The sequence below is a fragment of the Nylanderia fulva genome, unplaced genomic scaffold (genome assembly GCF_048542155.1).
Source record: "Nylanderia fulva isolate GAGA-0341 unplaced genomic scaffold, ASM4854215v1 Scaffold11, whole genome shotgun sequence".
NCBI classification, from domain to species: Eukaryota; Metazoa; Arthropoda; class Insecta; order Hymenoptera; family Formicidae; genus Nylanderia; species Nylanderia fulva.
In genome coordinates, this window is record NW_028189302.1 from 2,551,733 (window position 1) to 2,573,518 (window position 21,786).

General features: G+C 34.9%; 1 protein-coding gene across 9 annotated transcripts in view; it reads right to left on the bottom strand.

Annotated features, from left to right (window-relative positions):
• The window catches only part of rhea (Talin_middle and talin-RS domain-containing protein rhea), a 69,946-nt gene that overhangs the window by 29,021 nt on the left and 19,139 nt on the right, over positions 1-21,786 (bottom strand). For 4 of the 9 annotated variants that reach the window (XM_029318655.2, XM_029318653.2, XM_029318656.2 and 1 more), the window contains exon 2: positions 11,048-11,146. Coding sequence is in view for 3 of the 9 variants with exons in the window: in XM_029318652.2 (XP_029174485.1) it covers positions 265-372 (108 nt within the window). In the remaining 6 variants the exon portion in view is untranslated. The other 5 variants (XM_029318652.2, XM_029318650.2, XM_029318657.2 and 2 more) reach the window with 4 other exon arrangements.

A 21,786-nucleotide genomic window follows, 5' to 3' on the forward strand; every position in this document is an offset into this window, starting at 1 on the left:
CCTGACCGCTAGACACCCTGTAGATACAGGCGACACAGTGCCACGTGGCAGGCTAACGAGTGATGATGATAATGATGATGATAATGAACATTGATGACGTGATAGGAGATATCACAAGTATATAAATGAATGAGATATTTACCTCGGGACGATGGCATATATTGTATTGGCTTGGCTCTTATTGTTAGCGATCTAGCGCGGCAGCACAACTACGTCTATACATTTACATTCCGGCTACTTTTGACTTTGGACTCCTAATAATACCCAGGATCGTGGAATGTTGGGCCCCGATCGCCGCCGTTTCCGATGCAAGCTTCTCGTGTAAAGATAATTTACTATCCCTACGAAGCTGCAGCACGGGTTCAGCTCCATTCCTAATATATTTACACGATAGTTTGCGACCGACGACGAGCTTCGGTATAACCTCGTAAATCTCGCTATTTACATCGACATTCTATTAATCGATCCAATCAACGATCCTCGAACGAGATTATCCATTGACGTTTGACGAAGTAAAATTAACAGAACACTGAAAAAGAGAATTATTAAATTAACAAATATTTATCTCAATACCGCCATTTATTTCAGATAAATAAATATTTATTTGTTTCGAAAAAGATTTTCTCATATCAAATAAATATTTTTCACAACAAATCAGTATTATTAGTTTCAAATAAATGATTTATTTGGCAGTATATTGAAATAAATACTTATTCGAATTCAATAAATTTTTTTTTCAGCGTTGCGACAGCAATTTTAATTGATTTGCGATTCAAAAAGATAAATAAAAAAAAAAACTCTCAAATACAGTTAAATTAATATAAAAATTATACATCAAATATGTAGATAAGATCCGCCAGGAAATGTTCATTCACTGATCGATAATAGAAAACTCGGACCGTTATTTTGGGACGAAATCACTATACAGGAGTCACAAATCGAATATTCAAAATCGACGCCGGAGAGACCGATTGTGCAAACAGATTGTCAGATTGCGTTATTTATCTCCACTTCTCCCGATTAGCCTTATCGTCGCGCGCGAGTCCCGCACAGACGTCACTGAATCTTCGCTTCGATTGCGAGGATCGATGGCTCCGAGCGTCGAACACGAGTGTCTCTCTCGCAGCATCCCTCGATTGCGACCGCGTGTATATGTGTGTGCGGTCGCGATCTAACGTTACCCTCCTACCCCTCCTCTTGCACCCCCTCTCGCGAACCGGACGGGAGAGATTCGCGATCCTCCGGGGATCCGAGACGGAATCCCGAGGGAGAGACGTCTCGGTCCAGGAAGCCGCGCGTCGCTTCGATCGCCGGTCCGAAACTGAATGTGGCGCGGTTCGGGCTACTAAGGTGGCTCGAAACGTAGTCGGGAGCCACCCCTCGTTCTCTCTCTCTCTCTCTCTCTCTCTCACCGAGGGGATGCAGAACCCCCAGAACGGGAGAGAGGGAGCAGACGTCGCTACGACGGTTTCTCTGGGATTCACATCGGGCATGTTCGGGGCTTCTGCGCACTAGTGCCCCAGTAACACACCCCCGTGCACACAGAATAGGGAAACCTCGAGTGTCGTGCGAGCGCAAACAAGTCGCGTCATTCTCTCGATTCCCCGAGATTTTCTCGACCCAGATGAGTCGCCATCTCTCAATCTTTCCTAATTGAAATCCCGCAGCAGCGCGTGATAATCTAGCTAAAATATAATTTTCAAGTAAAAATATATATATTTTCATATAATGACGTGGATATGCTGAAATATTTATCAGCCTTATCTCGTTTCTCTATCTCAAACACAAAGAATTATTGTTAAAAAATTATTCGTCCAAATACAATTTTGAAGTAAAAATATATATTTTCGTATAATGATATATATATATATATATATATATATATATATATATATAGATAATGTGAATATATGAAATATTGATCAGCTCTTTATCTCAAACACGACGAATAATTGTTCAAAAATTATTCGTCGAAGTAAAATTTTGAAGTAAAAATATGTATTTTCATATGATGATTCTAGTCTTATAAATTAAATTTCTCGACGCGTATTATTTTTCAACTACATTCTAATTTTTTTTCTCAACATTTTCATTTATAATTGCAATGCTTCGACGAATCTTTACTCGAGAGTCGCGCGTTTCAGGTCTGTTTAATACTGATACGAGAATTTGCATGAGGATCAGAGCCTACACTAATGGAGACCTAGCATTATTGTCGAGTCGCAAGAAATACAGTCTGCTGGGATTTCAAATAAACGTGCGCTCGTGTGTCTGCTTGGGTCGTTTTAAACGTCTGAACACTTGTAACGACATTGGAAATGATTAAAATAAGATGCGCTGCGCATCCTTTCTTGCCGCGCCAGTTTTTCAGCGAAATAAACAAAGACAAGTATACGGAGAAATTTTCGTAATTTAATTCTGTCAGACTTTAGGAAGAACAATCATTTGCCATATTAATTTGACTACTAATTGATAAAAAAAAAAACTGGTCTAATTTTATTAATATCGCTTGAAGACTTTAATCGAGGAAACACGTGAATCTTATATGTCTTTTATTAGTGTCAAATGTAAAATGTGTGTACAAGTGTTACAAACGTCAGACGAGTATGCCGCCACATAAAATCGTATCTACTAGAGATTTGGTATACTTTCAGCACACGTTCACGTCACCAATAAACCCGGACAGTTATATACCGTGTAACTCTATATTGGAAAATGATTAATAATACTTGAATGTGTAAACGGGGGATTGTACAGCTGAAAACTGTACTGTCAATAACGTAGTTCTATCGGCAAAACGTCAAACTCAGAATCTATATAACGTTTGCTCGTATTACATTATAAACCTTTGATTTTTTGTTCAAATAATTATTTAGGAACCTCTGCACATTCTATATTCGACAATCTATATATATATATATATCACAAAATGTATTTTACAATCACTCTTGATCCTTTTGGCGGATTTAAACCATTTACAAATGTTTACTTACCCCAATTGCATACGATTCTGTACTCATATAAACAACTTCATAAAAATAATCATATACAATTAATAGAGATATATAATATAAAAAATTATTAATATAAATTTCTATATTTATTTTTATCGTAAAATCGCATTATGAATTTGAAGAGCGAAAATCTATCTCGTATCGTCATTTCAAGCTATTCAAGGGGATGGAACTTAAAATTTTGCGTAAAGAAACCAATCCGCGAACAACATCGATTGTCATTACTGGAGTCTAACACCCTCGAACAATTTTGAGACCCCAGAAAGTCGACCCTGACATTATACTATCTGATTTCGAGACCGCAGAGGGTTGTTTTACCACGAATCGCTCTTAATAATTGAGTATACTATCTTGATTGCTTCATGGCAATCAATTTTACACCCTATGTTTACTCAACTGTCCATTAAATTTGTACGTGAAAAGATACACATGTTATATTTTTAATATTTAATATTTCAATATAAAAACTCGAAATATAAAAATATTTGAATTGCAGAGGTGGAAAAGATATCTTGTATCTCAAAAAAGTCTTTTATTTATAATATATATATATATAAATTATACAAAAATTCTAGATAAAAACTTCTTAAAATCAAAATAAAAATACTACACTAGAACCAACAAGTAATGATTTTATATCTTCTGCAATTCATGTGTCAGAAGAATTAAATATTTGTCGCGATTCTTTTTTGGGGCAGATATATACCTATATATATATATATATATATATATATATATATATATATATATACTTTGACAAAGTTAAGAGCGATCATGTCAATAAAATCAACGATTTATTTAATTAGACATTGCAGATAAAAAACTACTCTATATACTATACTGCACAAAAATTAATTATATATATATTATGTATGAAAACCTATATTTCTCATGCTTGCGGCGAAAGATTTACGCTAAAAGCAGCGCGCGACAGCTCGAAAACGAAGATATTATCCTACTTAGGTAACAATTGCTAAAGCTACGGACACAAACTCCAGTCGAACTCTTGCATCGCACAGCTCAACAGTTCTTACTCACCGCGCTAGTGTCATCATGGTGTCACTCGATCGCGCTTGTAGGATTCTCTCTTGCTCGGACGGATTCGTGGACGGTTTCAGCGCGAGTTTCAAGTGAAACGGCACAGAAGAGAGGAAAACAGAGAGGAGGAGCGCGAGAGGGAGACTTTTATATCTACGAAGAGATTACGAAGTCGGTCCTCCTTGGCTGCTGGATCTTCTCGTGCTCTTCTCGGGGGATCACGAACGTTCGCCCCAATCACAATAATAGGAGTAGTAAATCGGGAAAAGGCACAAGAGAGAAGGACGGAGCTGATTCTCGTTCGAACTCGGGATCGAGAGGAAATAAGAAAATTTTTAAAAAAACGGGACTTTCTCGAAAAAAAGATCCGAACGTGATCTTGGATCTCGGTAAGGCAATTTCGTGGCTAGATCGATAATAATGTAATCGACGCGGAGGGAAAATAAGCTCGTTGAAATTACGTTCGTCGCGCGAACGCCGGCGAATTTTTAATGGTCGGGAGCGAAAAAACGGGAATAACAAGGAAAATCCGATCTCGAAAAAAATATTCGTAAAAAAATGAAGCAACAACCTCGAAGAGAGGACGATTTATTGTCACGATCTGGACGGCGATTTTAAGGCACGAGACAGTTTCGGAGCGCGACAGCCGTGCGCTACGTCATGATGCACCACCGATGCACTACCGATTATGAAATTAACGGAAGCAAAGGCGACGTGAGTTCCGGTGACTTTTCGATTCTTTTTTTTTCAAAATAACTGCGAAAAATGATGTAACGTCAAAAACAATTGCAAGGAAAAACCGCAACTGTATTTTCGGAAAATTGCACGTAAAACCGCACGAAAATAATTTCCGAAAAAAATATCACGGTAAACTACACGGTTTTATGCGGCGGAAATAATAACAGGAACTTTCTTTAAAAAATCCTAAATGTCACTGGGAGTCGAAACGAAAACGGAAGTTTGTTTTACTCGAGAAACGTTATAGAAATCGACCGATGTCGCTTATACACGAAAGCCGGAACAATCGTCGAGATCTTTTTCACTGCGAGGCAAAGTAGAAAAGGTCGGTCGCCGATCAGACTCTACCTTCGCGAGAACTCTCAAACACAAACAACGAAAAAAAAAAAAAAAAAAAAAAAAAAAAAAAAGAAGAAGACGAGGACTATAAATAACGGGGACGCGCGCGATAAGAACCAATTAAAAGCGAACCGTTCAAAGGAAGCTGGAGAGTAAACGAAAGAAAAAAGGGAAAATTTGCCGAGAGATCGGAAAACGCGCGAAGCGGAATTTGGAAATGGAAGTCGTCGGGTTTCCGAACGGCGAAAAGGGATGGGAGAAGAGAGAGAGTGCGAGGGCGAGGATGTTACCCCGACGGCTGTCGCCAAAGAAGTGATAGGTCTGCGGCCTTGCAAGCGCGGTACCCGAGGACCGAGGGTGACGAAAAGGGAACCAGCGTCGGCGCCGAGTGCGCAGACGCGAGGGTTCACCCGCGAGCGAGAACGTCGACGATTGGCGGCGATTGTTCGCCGTTAGCCCTCTCCCTCGCGTTCCGCCAGGGGGTGAGAGTCGCCCCTACCCCCATATACGGGATAAGATTGCGCGCGACCCCCTCCGAAATTCGAGTGTCGTATTGCGCTATGTTCGAAACTCGCTGGCCCTTTCGCGCGCGCGATGTGTGTTTGCGCCGCGACTTTACGCCAAGATCCAGCCGGGGTACACAACGGGGCGAATTTCGGCGGAGTAAATTGCAGCAATCGAGAGGGTGACACCGAATTTATTGGACGATTCCTGCGCGCGGACGAGATTGTAATTAGTCTAACGATGACGCGCCGAAGGACTCTGCGCTTGGGGGTGTGTCTATATAGCGTTATTTATTAACTAATAAAAATATTTATGAAATATATGAAGATGTTATTAAATAAAAAATATTTATTGACTAATTGTGACGAGTGGATTGTCAATTTAATAAGACGGCTGATTATTGAAGTATTTATAATGCATGTCAAGCAGAAGCTTGAGATGGAGATAAGATAAAAATTTAATTCTCCGCAAAGAAATTAAGAGTTTAAGAGAGAATTCATTTTACCGCATAGTTGTCATTCTTGAAAATAAAAATAAAGATTTTTATATCTTTTTTTTTTTTCAAAATAGATACACATTTTTATAGATTTTATATTTTCTATTTTTTTCAGTTTCTATCTTTAAAAAATGGAATAAAATAAAAATGATACTAGCTATTTTCCACGATATGTAACCTTTTTGTTTTCTTTCACATAACACATTACAAAAATTAAGTTTTCCATATGCAAAGATTTATTTACGTCATTCTGACTGACATATGTATATCTATCATTTAAATTATTAAAATGAATTATTCAAAAAGAGGCGGATGCGGTACAAGAAATTTTCTTTTTTAGATCTCATTATCATTTCTTGTCATTCTTCATTGTACACGTTATCTAGGATAATATTGTTATGTTTATCTTCATGTTAAATATAGCAATATTATCTTTGATAACAAGTACAATGAGGAATGAAAAGAAATGATAATGCGAGTCTGAACAGAAAAATACAAGATAATCACGAAAAAATGTATGTAATCGACATTATAATTGCTATTATGTCAGTTTAAATTCCCAAAAATTATATGTGCTTTTAATTCTCGAGATTTTCTAAGTAAATCTATATAAATCTTCCAAGTATAAATTTTCATCGTAAATATATATATATATATATATAAACTTTCGAAAAATCTCAGGTCAATCTGTCTGAATTAAAATAATTGAGAAAAAAATATTTCAGAATCAAATAGAACAATCTAGAGAATTATACACCTACATGTTGTACAATTGATCGTTCCATAAAGTCTCATTAGCGAATCAAAATTGTAAGAGCATTCATTCAAATATCTCTTCACAGTTGAAAAATTTCTGTTAAGTTTAACAGATATGACATGTCTCAAACGGTCCACAGAAATGTTTGTGTTAATTTAACATAATATGTTAAATAGAATCCCGGAGAATACTGTGTTAATATTTTATTACAAAATAAATGCAAAACTTTGAGTAATTTAAAATAAATTTTGTGTATTAACATAATTTTAAAAATTAATTTTAGATTTTATCACCCCCACTTATATTATAAAATAAAAAATCAACATTTTTTTCCCGTTTTTAACAGATAAGTCACTAATAAAACAGACCATATTCATTGTGTAAAATTAAAAAATTTATACACATTGTGTTATTTTTGCAGTCTTCTTTCAGTTGTTTTAATAATTTAATATTTAAGCTTGATTAACACAACAGCAAAATGTTAAACACATGTATATGTGTGTGTGTTAAATATTTACCACAAACATTTTAACGGAGACCGTCTTTAACAACAAAACATACAATAATTAAAAAAAAAAAAATGTGATCGCAGCGTGAAAAAAACGCGGTGTAAGATCGGGTCCGATAATTTTCTTAGACGCGGATTACGAACTATACAAAAGATTCGAAGCAAACCCACCCCTGCGGCGGGAACGGAGACGCGAAGGGATGATAATGCGAGTCTGCAGGCAGGAGGTCTCCTACGGGGATGGGGAGTGTCACTCAGGAGCACGACGTGTAAGAGAATGGTCACCGTCCCGGGGGGTGAATTGAGATGTACAGGCAATTTATGCAGCGAAAGAGGAGATGAGAGAGAGAGAGAGAGAGAGCCCACTTTCGTCCGGAAGTCAGCGCTGCTGATCATAAACCGCCTGCAAAACATCGCTGTGCTTTTTTCCTCCTGGGGAACAAAAAAATCCAACAGCCGAATTTTGCGCGCCTTTTTCCAGCTGATGGGATACTATATATCTCCGTCGCGGCGATTCCGTATCGTCAATTTACAATTTGATGATCCCGAAAAGTGCTCATTCTCTGTTGTTCTCGATCAGGACATGTTAATATTGTACGAAAAATGCAAATGACAGGTATGATTTTGCAATTCAGTGAATTGAAGTCAATAAAATTTTACAATACATGATTTCGTTACAGGGCGACTTTTACAGAGTTCTTTAAAATATAACATAGCAAGCTATTGTTTTTGTGCAAACAAATATATAGAGGTATAAATATTACTTTATAAAAACGTGTGTCGGGTTATTAGAATAAAATTATATACAATACCGAAAGAAAATTGGGGAAAAATGTAATATAACAGTCAAAATAATTCACACCGTAAAGGATTTAAAAAAAAGAATGGAAAGCAAGGTACTTACTTTTCAATTTTTTCGCGTCCGATATTTCTGAGACGCGAGAATAAATTCGCATTAGTGTATTAATTAAAATTTATTTGCTTTAAAAATTGACATTTACGGGAAGTCTCTAAAAGAGTATCGACGCGTGTTTTCTTGTTTCAGCAATTACGACGGAGGAAATGACGAAAAGCGAGCATCAACGGGGGATGGAAAACAGAAGATGGCTTTCGTTCGGAATGAATTAAGGATCCCCAAAGTATGCTTCTGCTTTTCTTTTTGTTCGTCATCTCGTGCCCCTTTTTCTCTCTCTCTCCGGCCATCAACCCTTATCGTGGTAGCGTCAATCACTCTCCTCCATACACGATGAAACTTATCGTTCGATTAATCGGCCTGACAATGCGCCTGTCGATTCGAGTTTCCCTCTCGTTCTCTTCTGCCCCACGAATTCGCGAGCGTGTGGTCAGTCCCCGAAAATGCAGCACTCGTCTGACAACGATTTACGGCCGGAAAAGTTTTATGGCTGCCAATTATACAGTGGAGAATTCTCTCTCGTGAAAATTATATAGCGAGTGAAAACGTAAACTGTTTAGAGAGTTGCTATAAATACCTTAATAGAATTAAAGTACAGTGTCAAATAAAAAAAAAAAGAGTCAAGATGCACGATTCAACAATGCGAAAAATATTTATATAAATAAATAATATTCGCAATTTAATATCGCGTTGAAATATTGTAATTTGCAAAAATCGATGTATCCCCCAAAAAGTTGGGATTTATCTAACTTTTGATAGTATATGTGCAGAGTATAATAAAATAGAGACAAAATGTGCTATTTGAAAATATATGTACGAAAAGATTACGCTACATTTGCTGTATACATATGTAGAGAAAGGTATAAAATGGCTGCAAAAGTTATGATCAAAAGTGGCAACGAATGTCATTCGTTCAACTTGTCATATAAATCTACCGCGCAAGTAGAACAAGTGTTGTCGGACTCGGTGCTTGTTTGCAGCTCGCAGTGCGAGTTTCAATGTGTAGACAGCTGTAAGTTCGGCGCCAAAATGTCTGGACCATAACATTTCGCTGTCCATCGCACGAGCCATCGATGCTCGTATTACTCCGAATATGTATAGATATGTAGGAATATATATATTCGAATATATATTCCGAAACGTCCTGGATAAAGAATATTCTCGCGTCGCATAATTTTACACTTAATCATGTAACGGAATTTGCATCCGAACGGATTATGTCATGCATCACTTCGAAATTTTAAAAGGAACGTAATTTCTTCGAATTTTACACGCGGAATAGAAATTTTTGTTTCCTTGCCCCCGTTAAAATTTTTGTATTTAACACATTCATGTGTTAATTTAACATATTACTGTTATGTTAATTGAACTTAAACTGGTTTATTAAAACAACTGAAAACGATGTATACAAATAACACAATGTGCATCTATTTTTAATTTTACACGTTAAATATGTTCTGTTTTATTACTGACAAAGTTTAGCTGCTAAATTTTACAGAAAAAAAAACGTTGATTTTTTATTAATATAAGTGGAGATAATAAATGTTAATTTTATACAAAATTTATTTTAAAATTACTCAACGTTTTACATTTATTTTGTGTTTTAATATTAACACAATAATTGTGCCTCCATTTAAACAGATCCATATTATGTTAAATTAACACAAAAATTTATGTAGACATATCTATTAAATTTAACAAAAATGGGATTATCAGAATTTTCTAATACGAAAAAGAAAAAAATCAAAAATCACAGAAATTATAAAAAGAATTTCTTAAGATGGGAAGAACACGTATTTCGCTTTCGGGCCTTTGCTTCTCCTTATGCTAAAGTCTTGTTACGTTCCGGCATTATCGAAGACGATGGATTACAGCAATAAGCGACGCTTCTGATCCCTTCGAGCATAGTTACAAACACGACAACTGTAACCGTTGAAATCCGTGGACAGATGTGCAGATCGCATGAACCGCAGGATGGAGATTAAAGATAATACAGGGAGATACAAACGGGGAATTGGTCAACGGAGACCATCGACGTTTAACGCCATTTGCGACAGACCATTTGCCCATATTCTTATTAGAAGGTATAGCTTTTATCTACGAATGTGTGACACGTAGAATAAACGTCCGGCGCGATGTTGGGAAAAAGTTTCTCCTTATCTGTGCGCCCCCGAAAGTGCATGAAACTTTGCTATAGGCTACAAAAGGGGACGCAAAATTGTAGGAGAGAGTGCTCTCTCTCTCTCACGCAATATTATCAGTTAAATGAAATCAAATTAAAATGAATAGTTATAAGTGAAAAATTTTATTTCCAAGATAAGACGCTTATCGAAATGTCTCTGTCTAGTATTTCGATTCAAATCCAAAACGTGACGTTATATATTCATAGAGAGGAGAAGTGCATCCTCGCCCTTTTATCCTTTCGATCCCGAAATGCCTATTCAAATTTTACGGGCCATATTTGTCGCAATTAAGTATTATGTTTTCGGGCTTATGGCCCAGAAATATTCCATATTAAAGCGAGGGACGAGCCTCCTCGCACTCTCGCTATAACGCGGAATAAAGATAAATTCGGGGACCTGCGAAGGGAGGAAGAAGCGAGTTTATGGCACTTTCACGATCACGTCTGACTCACGCCGAAGAAGCATGCGACGAAAGAAGGAATCTCTCTTTTATGAGCTTCTCCAAACGAGAAAATGCGTGAATTGCGCGAACCGGAAGCGGCCGCTTCGTTACTTACCGTTGCTGGTTTTCCTTATTTCCGTTTATCTTCCCTTGTGTCCGTGTAATCCGAAAATCCGTGTTTGTTCGCTTCTCGTTTCTCGTCAGTCACGCGTATCTGGAAATTAACGAAGATAACGAAATTATGTATCAACACAAACGGAGTCTTTCAAAGCGGAAATATCAATTCTCGCACATATTACAGTAGTCGTATTATATAAAAGAGGTCGAGTGTAACTTGTGAATTTGTAAAGTAATTTTTGATTCAGTGTATGTGTATGAATTAAAAGGTTGAATCATACGGTATTTATATTCCATAATTATGAGGGATTTAATAAAGTTGAAATTAGGAAATAATAATGCACATTAGTGCAAATCAATTATCCGAACAATATCAAGAAATGAAAATAAATTTCACAGGAATATCAATTCATATCAATAGTTACAAATTAATTTAGCCGTTACATCTCATTTAATTTATCACTGAATAAGTCTTATTGCTGGATGATATAAAGCGTAAGAATTAAGGAAACACTGAAATAGCTATATACAAGAAAATTATATGCTAACAGCTCAGAATAATTGAGAAAATAAGACGTAGGATGACGAAAATTGTTATAATTTATTTTCAAAAGAATATATTATAATGATAAAAACTGTTTCTTTATATTTTAAAAAATATATTATTTGATAAAATTCTATTTCTAATTTAATTTAACGTAAAAATCTATAGCTAATTCTTGGAATTTATACAATGCAATTACCTATTTTAATCGATTAATTTATTATATTATTATTCCAACCATGGAGCGGCATAATTTAATTTTGTTTTTCCTTTTCTGTTCATTTTTAATTCTTTTAAATTTAATTTAATTTTCATTTTTTATACTATGCCAATAAATTTCAATATTTCTTCAAAAGAAGAACAGATGACAAATTTTTTTTGCTCCGAAAGAAAGGGGGCAAATGATCCTAACTCAACTTCTTTTTGCTTTCGAATTTCCTGAAAAGTCAGACGAAAGTTGACGCGAAACAATCCCGAGATATAACCCTATCCGTCGCGAAACCACGCGACACCAACAATATGGAACGTGCCCGGCACGTGTCGTCGCGAAGAGGCGGGATGAGAGAAATAAAAGTTCCGAGAAGAACGGTGTCGCGTGTGCATGCATGTTGGCAGAAAAATTCTCGGCGATTCTTCCTCTTCGAAAGCCCGGACGGGAAAAAAGAGGGTGGGGATTGGCGCCTCGAAGATTTTCGCAAATTTCGGAGAAGGAACTTCGGTAGCGAGCAAGACGGGGAAGGAGCGAACCGAAAAGCAGAAACAGAGAGAAAGAGACGCGGAAAGAGGGAGAGAGCCAAAAGGGGATGAGAGCTGGCGGCGTTATGGCGGGCGCCGAGGGTGGCGCCGCGACGCTTTGGCGCCTCCGACGCCGAGACGCTCCACTGATGCTGACTGCATGTACCACGCACACATCCGCGCGTGCACCCTCTCGTTCCGACTTCGACCTCCCTCGTATCCTCCCCCGGCGTTACTCTAGGTCGGTCCGTAATACACACACATATATATATATATATACAGGGTGTCCGGTAACTAACGGACCAACGATTACAAATGGATTCTTTGAACATAATTACATTCTTCGGTTAATTTCAGGTAGAGTTTACTGTAATAAAATTTTAATTTGAGGCTTAGTTATAAAGATACATAATGAGAAATATTGGAAAGTTGTGAAAAATGATTTTATTGTAATTCATTATTAGACATTAGATTAAAAAATATTATTTTTATATATGACTTCACTTTCTAACATAATTTGAATTTTTTATATTTACTGCTCTTAACAACCTTTTATCAAATTTATTATAATTTAATAAGAGCCTTGACTTACTACGATTTAAAAATGATGACCTTTTTCGACATTTTCGCTGAGGAAAAATCGTCTCCAAATTGGCCAGAGAATCCGCCCTTAATCATTGGTCCGTTAGTTACCGGACACCCTGTATATACGCGGCACAATGAGAGTTCGAGAGAGATTCTACTCCTCTCCCTCTCGCTTATATCCACGTTCGTTCGCATACGCGAAGCGCTATATGCGGAAGGGGATGGTGTTGGATATAGGTAGATGAGCTCCTCGTGGAGGGAGGAAGGAGAGTTGTTAGGTGCGCAACCAGAAGCGGAACTGGAATTCATTCTCGAATTCGGGCTGCGGAAGGGCGAGGTCACTCTCTCGTCGTCGTTGTCGAAGATGAGGGTGTGGCGTGCATCAAGTGGGTCCGAAATCCGGCTATCTGTGGGCCGTATATATATATTCGCTAGATGGAATTTATCACGTCCCGCATAGAAGGGCAAGATGGATCGTTGTTGACATCTTAAGAGCCAACGTCTCGGCCAACGTGCTCTCTCGCTCTCGTGTTGCTTCTTTAATTAAAAAGTCTCATATGAAAGATAAATCGAAGCGCCAGCTCTACGTTTGCTCCTGTCGGAATTAATTTCGCTAATGACGCGCCGATCAAAAAAATAAAGAGATCGCGTGGGTGTGGATAAATTAAATTAGAAAGATGTACAAAATATATTTTTTGTCTCAATAATAATAATAAATAAATGCAGCAGACTCAATGAAAAAAATTACTCTGACTTTTTCAGATTTTACAAGACCAGAAATTAATTTTTTCCCTATTATTTTTTCCAAATATATAATTTGCAATCTATATGATAAATCAATTAAATGTTAATATATAAAATCCTTGAGATATTTTTGTGAACAATAAAACAACGTTATCAAAGTTTTTAATTTTGTCTCTATCAAATACATTGAAATAAAATAACACGACGATGAAAATATAAATTAACAAACACGCTGTAGATGAATCGATTTTGAGCAATACAGAAAATTAGCGTGCTGGGAGTCAAGGAAAAGTTTATATTTATTTAGTAAAAAATTTCAAATTATTGAGACAAATGTAGAATAGTGTGAAAAAATCCAGATAAAAATACAGTAAAATTTCCTGATTTTTCCCTGACAATTTCAGATTTATAAAATTCCCTGACAATGCCCGGTTTTCCAGATTTCCCTGACCGCTAAACACCGTGAATAAATTTAAATAGATATATATTTCTACTCAACCGAACTTTATTTATCGTATAATTAATTTTGAAGCACGACATGATATAAATTTCAATCTCTCTCCAAGTGCAATTCCGGTATAAAAGATCTAAAGACAAGTTCTATTTAATGACACGTCTCTCTAATACGTGCATTTATGACGTATAAAATTACAAAGTAGCGAATGACTGTCGCTAACCGTAACGCAACAACAAAAACCGATTCTATACGATTTTTCGGAACGGCGGAATTAAACGACCTCGATTGTATCTGCGAATATATGACGACGACTGTTAATTAACAAGGCCGAATGAACTCGTATATAAAGATTTTTTTCCTCCGAAATTTTTGCAACGTCACGCGTAATCCGGAGGAAATTGTGCGCTCGAAATTAACTATTGCATCAATTATCTTACACACGGAGAACGATATGCAAACAAGTGGGCGCCTGTGTATGCAGTCGCTGTCTTAAATTATGATACGCGTTACGAACACACGACGAGCGAACGACGACAGAATAAGTATCGCATTACGACAACGAGAACGAGATATAATAAGAAGAGTGGCGAACGCGAAATTGAGTTGCGGCTTGTTATGAATTTATTGTATCGCTCCTCGGGGAGAAACTTGCTTCGGGATGAACTGTACTTTCTTTGTTAGTTACGTATACTTCGCTGTTAATCCATTAACGCGAATTATTTCGAATTTCCAGGCGGAAATCGACGGAATATAAAATTGTCAATTTATAAAGTGCATGTAATATAAATGTTTTCAAGATATATGAAGGTGAATAAATTATATATGAAAATATGTATTAAACCATCGTTATATACAACATATAATATTTTTCATCGTGTTGTATCCGAATTAAATGCAGTTGTATGTTTCAATTGAAATAAATATTCATTTACACACGCGTAATTTTTTGATAATACTTTTATCAAAACGTCATTGTAAAAAACGAAATAAATAACTGCATCAATACACATTTATATATATATATATATATATATATATATATATATATATATATATATGAATATTTTATATATATACGTATATTTTTATATAAAGTATTCGAAAATTGTAGCGTAAAAATGCAAGTTATAAAAAATAAATGATTTTTTCGTAAACATGCCAAAAAATCTGTATAATATGGAGAACACGTGAGAAATAAAAAATACAGAAATAAGAGAAGAAAATAAGTATCTTAACGTTCGTTACCTAACGAATGACTTTGCGCAATACGTACACACCTATGTCGCGAATAATGCGCAATAAAATATCGTCGTAAAAAACAAGAGACAACTAATAAAGCGCGCATTGTACCAGTCATAACGTATAATCCTGTAATGGGGTTGTTGCACACGTAGGTTATGCGAGGATCATAACGACCATAAATCCAATGAATTGTTCTGCCCTCGCCTCGCGCATCGATTCGTGAAAGATCCTCGTTTGCTGTAACGACCCGGCACGCTCGCAATGAGCGATTATCACGAAAAACGCGATCTGAATTACGATGCAAAATCCCGTAAAAGAGTTTATTAAATATCCCCTTTCGTCCAGTTTTCATCTTCAGCATTTATACACAACATATCGTAATCCTCTCGCCTTCGCAAAATTAATTCGATTGGACATTTGCACAGTTGAAAAACTTGTGTTCATAATCAGATATTATCACATGTCCCCAAACGATCCACAAAACTTTTTGTATTATATAATTTAACATAATATAGTTATGTTTAATGGAGACACAAATACAGTGTTAATATTTTAATATAAAATAAATGCAAAACTTCAAGTAATTTAAAATAAATTTTGTGTAAAGTTAACTAAAAATATTAATTTTAGATTTTATCATCCTCATTTATGTTATAGAATAAAAAAATCAACATTTTTTTCTGTAAATTTTAATAGATAAATCACTAATAAAACAAAACATATTTATTGTGTAAAAGTAAGAATAGATGCACGTTGTGTATTATTTTTACATCTTTTTTCAGTTATTTTAATAATTTAACATTTAAGTTCAATTAACACAACAACAATATGTTAAACTGACACGTGAATTTTGTGTTAAATATTTAACACGCAAATTTTAATAGGAACCGTTTTTAACAAGAAAACACAAATTTTTCTACTGTGTGTGATTAAACAAAAATCTCAATTAATCGAAAATAATTTTATCCCATTGGTAATTATAGTTTTTATCATTTCGACAGAATTAAGTGTGAGCGATAAATTTAAGCTATTGAATTAGAGATTCACTCGATTTCTCGCGAGTATACCTATATGTCGCGTATATATATTATCGGATCGAGAGAGAAAAAAGTATCGAATTAATCCGGCGAGGACGATCTCCGTAATATCATCCTGGGAAAACGCGTTGACACGCCGAGTAAAAGGGCAAAATGGCTCTGTGCTGTCGACATACACCGGCTATATAATATCACCCCTTGGACGATCTTCGTCCGCGGTGAAATCTCCTAATAAGTTCGGTAAATATCGGAATCGTTGTTATTTTTATGTTTCGCGCGTGCGCGAACCATTCGAACCGACGACACGAGATAGAAGGTGTCTCAGGGCAGAATGTAAGGATAATCCATTAGATGCGTTGTAACTCAAAACCGCGCAAACAAGGGCGGTCTTGGATTAAATGTGACGGGATAAATGCGAGGGCATGGGGTGATATCGGCTCGTTTTCTCTTTCTCTCTCTTTCTTTCTCAGCTCGCCGAACGATCCATCGGGAATAAGACGTATCGAAGGAACAGGTTCGCGCAATAACGATACTATATAAACGCGCGTAGGTATATATATATATATATATATATATATATATATATATATGTAACGTCTCGGCGAATTTACGATGGCGCGAAACACCGAGAAATTCGATCATTGTAACATTCGAGCTGAATTGGCGATTCAGCGAATCTGCCGTGATAAGCGGAGCAAAGTCCTGAAATCGTTTTACGAATGTATTCTTTTCTCTTCAATTTCAGCGTCACTTGATGAGATATTTTTTTTTTTTTTTTAATTATATCGATTAATTTATGTTGTTTTTTATCTTCTGAGGACTGAAAGTGCATAAATGCGTTTCATATACTAGCGTAGGAAATTCAATGACACTATCGAGCGGCGTACGTGCTAAAGGAGTGCAACCCTAACGTGAGACAAATAGCAGATACTTTTCTATAGAATCCACTCTAGGCAATTGATGCCCCTCGCAGTTTTCTTCCGTCAATTCGTGCTACATCTGGATTCAAACAGAGAGAGACGGATCGATGATGATCCAACGCGAATATATAAGCGAAAAATTGCAGAACTAGATATTTAACGGATAACGATAATTAAGATAATTTTATACGGGGAATTTTATATAGTTAAAAAGAACGCATTATTGACGTCGCCTTTTCAATTATTGAATTAACTTAATAAAAAAAAATGCTTTGTATTATTCTATACAGTAAAAGTGTATTTTTAAGTTAAATACAAATTTTGTGCCACCATTTTTTCATTACGAAAGAATTTCTAATTTAAGAGAATCCTTTCGTGTAAATTATGAATAATATGGATCTCTGTATAATGGTTTTCTTGCTTTTCTCATTTTTCGAAAATTATCTGCACCGTTATTAAAACACGATTTAATATTATGGATATATATGTACTTATATCTATATATGTATATCCATTTAAAATCTACGTATATATGTGCATATTATACGATTTGCAGATTAACTATTATACAATTCAACAAAAAAACACAAGAAAGAAAATAACCATTCCTCGTAGTATTTTTTGATATGTAAATACACGATTTTTCGTTTTTCAGATCACGTCATATTTCCGAGAAATTTGTAAAAGTTGCAAATATAAATAATTTTTATGTATTTTATCATGTTATAACTAAATTTAAAATAATGTTAAAATGCAAAATGTTTAAATAAAACAAATTTTGTATAATATTGTGTATATGTTGAATTTATCAATTTTTACAGATTCGTATTCAATGAGTTAACACATTTTTAAATTTGAATACATACCTATTGAAAACTATTTAGTAAATTATCGACAATTATATTTGCAACACTTCTCTCTCTATTCTTGATTATAATCGATACAACAAATTAATCTAACATACTTTGGTTGCAACAAAATTTCTTTAACGGCTACACAGTAACACGAGAGATAAGATACATTAAAATAACAGTTCTTTTTGTTAATTTTTAATTTCATAAAAATTATATAATTAAATTAAAATTATGATATTTATTATAACGATGAATTATAATAAATTACGTGAAAATTTGCTATTGTAAAGCAGTTCGAGTTAAAATCATATACATATTCACAGGGTAGTGTCCAGCAGACTCAATGAAAAAATTCCTTGACTTTTTCAGATTTTATAAAACCAGAAATTAATTTTTTCCCTGATTTTTTTGTATTATTTTTTCTAAATATACAATTTCCATATATCTATGATAAATCAATTAAATGTTAAATCATGCGATTCTTGAGATATTTTTGTCAACAATGAAAAGGTTGAACTTCGGAACTTAAAACAAAAATTTAAATCAATTATACAATCTGCATTATGTACGATAATCTAAACAAACATGTCACTAGCAACTATTTAACTAACCACCTTTTTTATTTATATTATATCAATTTTCTTAGTTCTGTCTATCAAACACATTGAAATAAAATGACAACGATGAAAATATAAATTAACAAACACGCTGAGAGTGAAGGAAAAGTTTATATTTAATAAAAAAATGTCAAATTATTGAGACAAATGTAGAATAATGTGAAAAAATCCAGATAAATATAAAATTTCCTGCCTTTTTCACTGACAATTCCAGATTTATAAAATTCTCTGACAATGCCCGGTTTTCCAGATTTCCCTGACCGCTAGACACCCTGGCTACTATAAAGCAGTTCGAGTTAAAATTATATACATATATTTAACGCCAAAAAAATTCGATAAAAATGCTCCCTTTCTTCTGTTCGGAAAAAAAGTGTTTTGTGTCATTGCGTTCTCACGTGTGTACGCTTGGAAGCGCAGCATCCACGGGACATGCACATGCATAATCTCCGGGGCGGCTATGACGCCACGGATTCGCGCGCGATTATGCGTCATCGTCGCGGGCGTGCATAAGTCGGTCGTCTCCTTCGCGCTCCATTACGATCTTCAAGGAAACACACGCACGACGGTCTCGACTAATACACGCGTGCACTATGCTCTAGGCGCACGTGTGTGTATACAAATACGTGTGGCGGCTGTGTTACTAATTTTGAATCATCCAGCACACGACTAGTAACACCATACACACGCACCGGACGTACGCGCTCTTCGGCTATTTATATACGGCTCGTATACCGGAACTATACTTTCCGTTTTTACCGGGCTTTGTCGTAAATGGTAACACGTAATCCGAGTATCGCCGGGATTTCACGGACGACGGATCCCCCCCGGATATATCACGCTTTTTTTTTAACTTTGACATCTTTAAGGTAAATGGAAAATCGCGTAGTCGCTATTAAAATAAGGGAGAATTATTCCAACGTGAGATAAAAGATCGCTTGGCGCAGATGACATTACATGGATCCGCTAAAATTTCCCAAATCTCAATTTTTTATTATAATTTTTATTCAATTATATATGTAAAATTATATATTATATATTAAATAATTTAGAATTGCCCATATTATAATTTATAATTATATAATATTATAATTATAATTATATATTAGTTATAATATTAATTTAATTATAATTTTGTATTACTCGGAGAGAATTTATTCTGAAAATCAAGGTAATATGTATTTACATAGTATGTAAAATTAATTAAACCTATTTTATATCTTGTTGTGTAGTTATTAATATTTTTATTGTGATAAATATTTAATCAGAAAAACTCATAAAATTCTCCCAATACCATATTGTCTCTCGATTGCCATGATTTTCAGGGTAAATTCTAAGAAAAAACTCTCTCTGTGTGATTAATCAATAATTGAAATCAATCATTCATCGTGTGTGTAATCGGAATTAATTTAATAGATTATTGATATTAGTCGTCAATGTAGAATTAATCAAAGTAAAGTATAATCGAAATAATTTAATGGATTTTTGAAAATAGCATTTCTGACGAGTGAATACATTGTAATGTGATATTACAGAAACTTCTGTAATAAAGAGAATCAAATGATACGATGACATTACAATGTATTCACTCGTCGGATATACTATTTTCAAAAATTGATCAAATTACTTTGCTTCGATTAATTCTACGCATTGATACAAGTTCTTTGAACAATCTCGACTCGAGAATTTTCCTCAATTAAAATATCACGAATTTTTAATATGTTTTCGAATTGTAAATCACTCGAAAAAAAGAATTTTGTGTAAACCAAGCTTTCAGAATATGATCGAATAAATTGAAACAAAATATTTTTTTTCCATTGTTCGTTCATAGAAAAAAAATTTAAAAGATCTTTCAATCGTATTTTTTAGTAACTATTCGCAAATAATCGAGCGCACATCGTCGAGAAGAAAGTTAATTTCGATTCATATAATATATTGCCGATACAACTTCAACTACGTACTTGAGAAAAAAAGCGCGGCGACGATTTATAAAGGATAATACTTTGCTCGCAATTTATGCAACGTAAAGTTCAATATAGTTTTGCATGAGTTGATGAGAAAACTTGCCGTTATTAGCATATTTCGATGGATCATGCAGTTTCGTACATATATCCACTACATTTCTAGGCTACTAGACGACACATGCATATACGTACGTATCTAATAAACGATGAATCTAACATATACACATACTCGCATTTAATAACTGTGCATCCTGATCTATATATATATGCAAGATATCGCTCATAATTGGAATACTCGAACATATTAGTCTTAAGTAACAAAAGCATAAATATATACGTTTATTTCTTGCTATACGCAGTCATATATATATATATATATATATATATATATATATATATATATATATATCAATCGAGAATTTTACGAAATATGCGTTAAATGTCAAACCCTTTCTCTATATTCTCATTTTGCAGAAAATTAACTTCAATTTGAGTTTTCGACAACAAAACCGCCCTCTACTCGTGTGTTTAATATTTCAAAAATGTAACCCATCTGTAACTAGATGATCCTCACATATTCATCGAGAATAATTCTGTCGCTGCAATCATAGATTGATTAGCACTCTGATTGCGAGAGGTATAATTTTGATTAGCCCTACTCCCAGTGTGCCATTAAGACGCGAAAACGTGTTCCATATCGATGGAAGCCGGTATTTGGATATTTGGGATAATTGGGTGTTCGGATGTCACGCGTGATGAATTCGTAAATTGGGATTTGTGACTGCTATCATTCTGATTAGTCTCGCTTCCAATTAAATTGCATCGCGGCACAGAAAGTACAATACGAATAATGATTCATTTAAACCGGCTATTATTAAAAAATTCACATCATTAAAAGGCCAGCTGTAATTATTATTATACTTCAACAATTTAATCAATCAACGAGATGAAAATAATTGCTTTCAAAAATAACCACGTTAGAATTGAAATGCTGAAACTAATTTTTGTCATAATTACAATGTAAGTACAATATCTAATGTA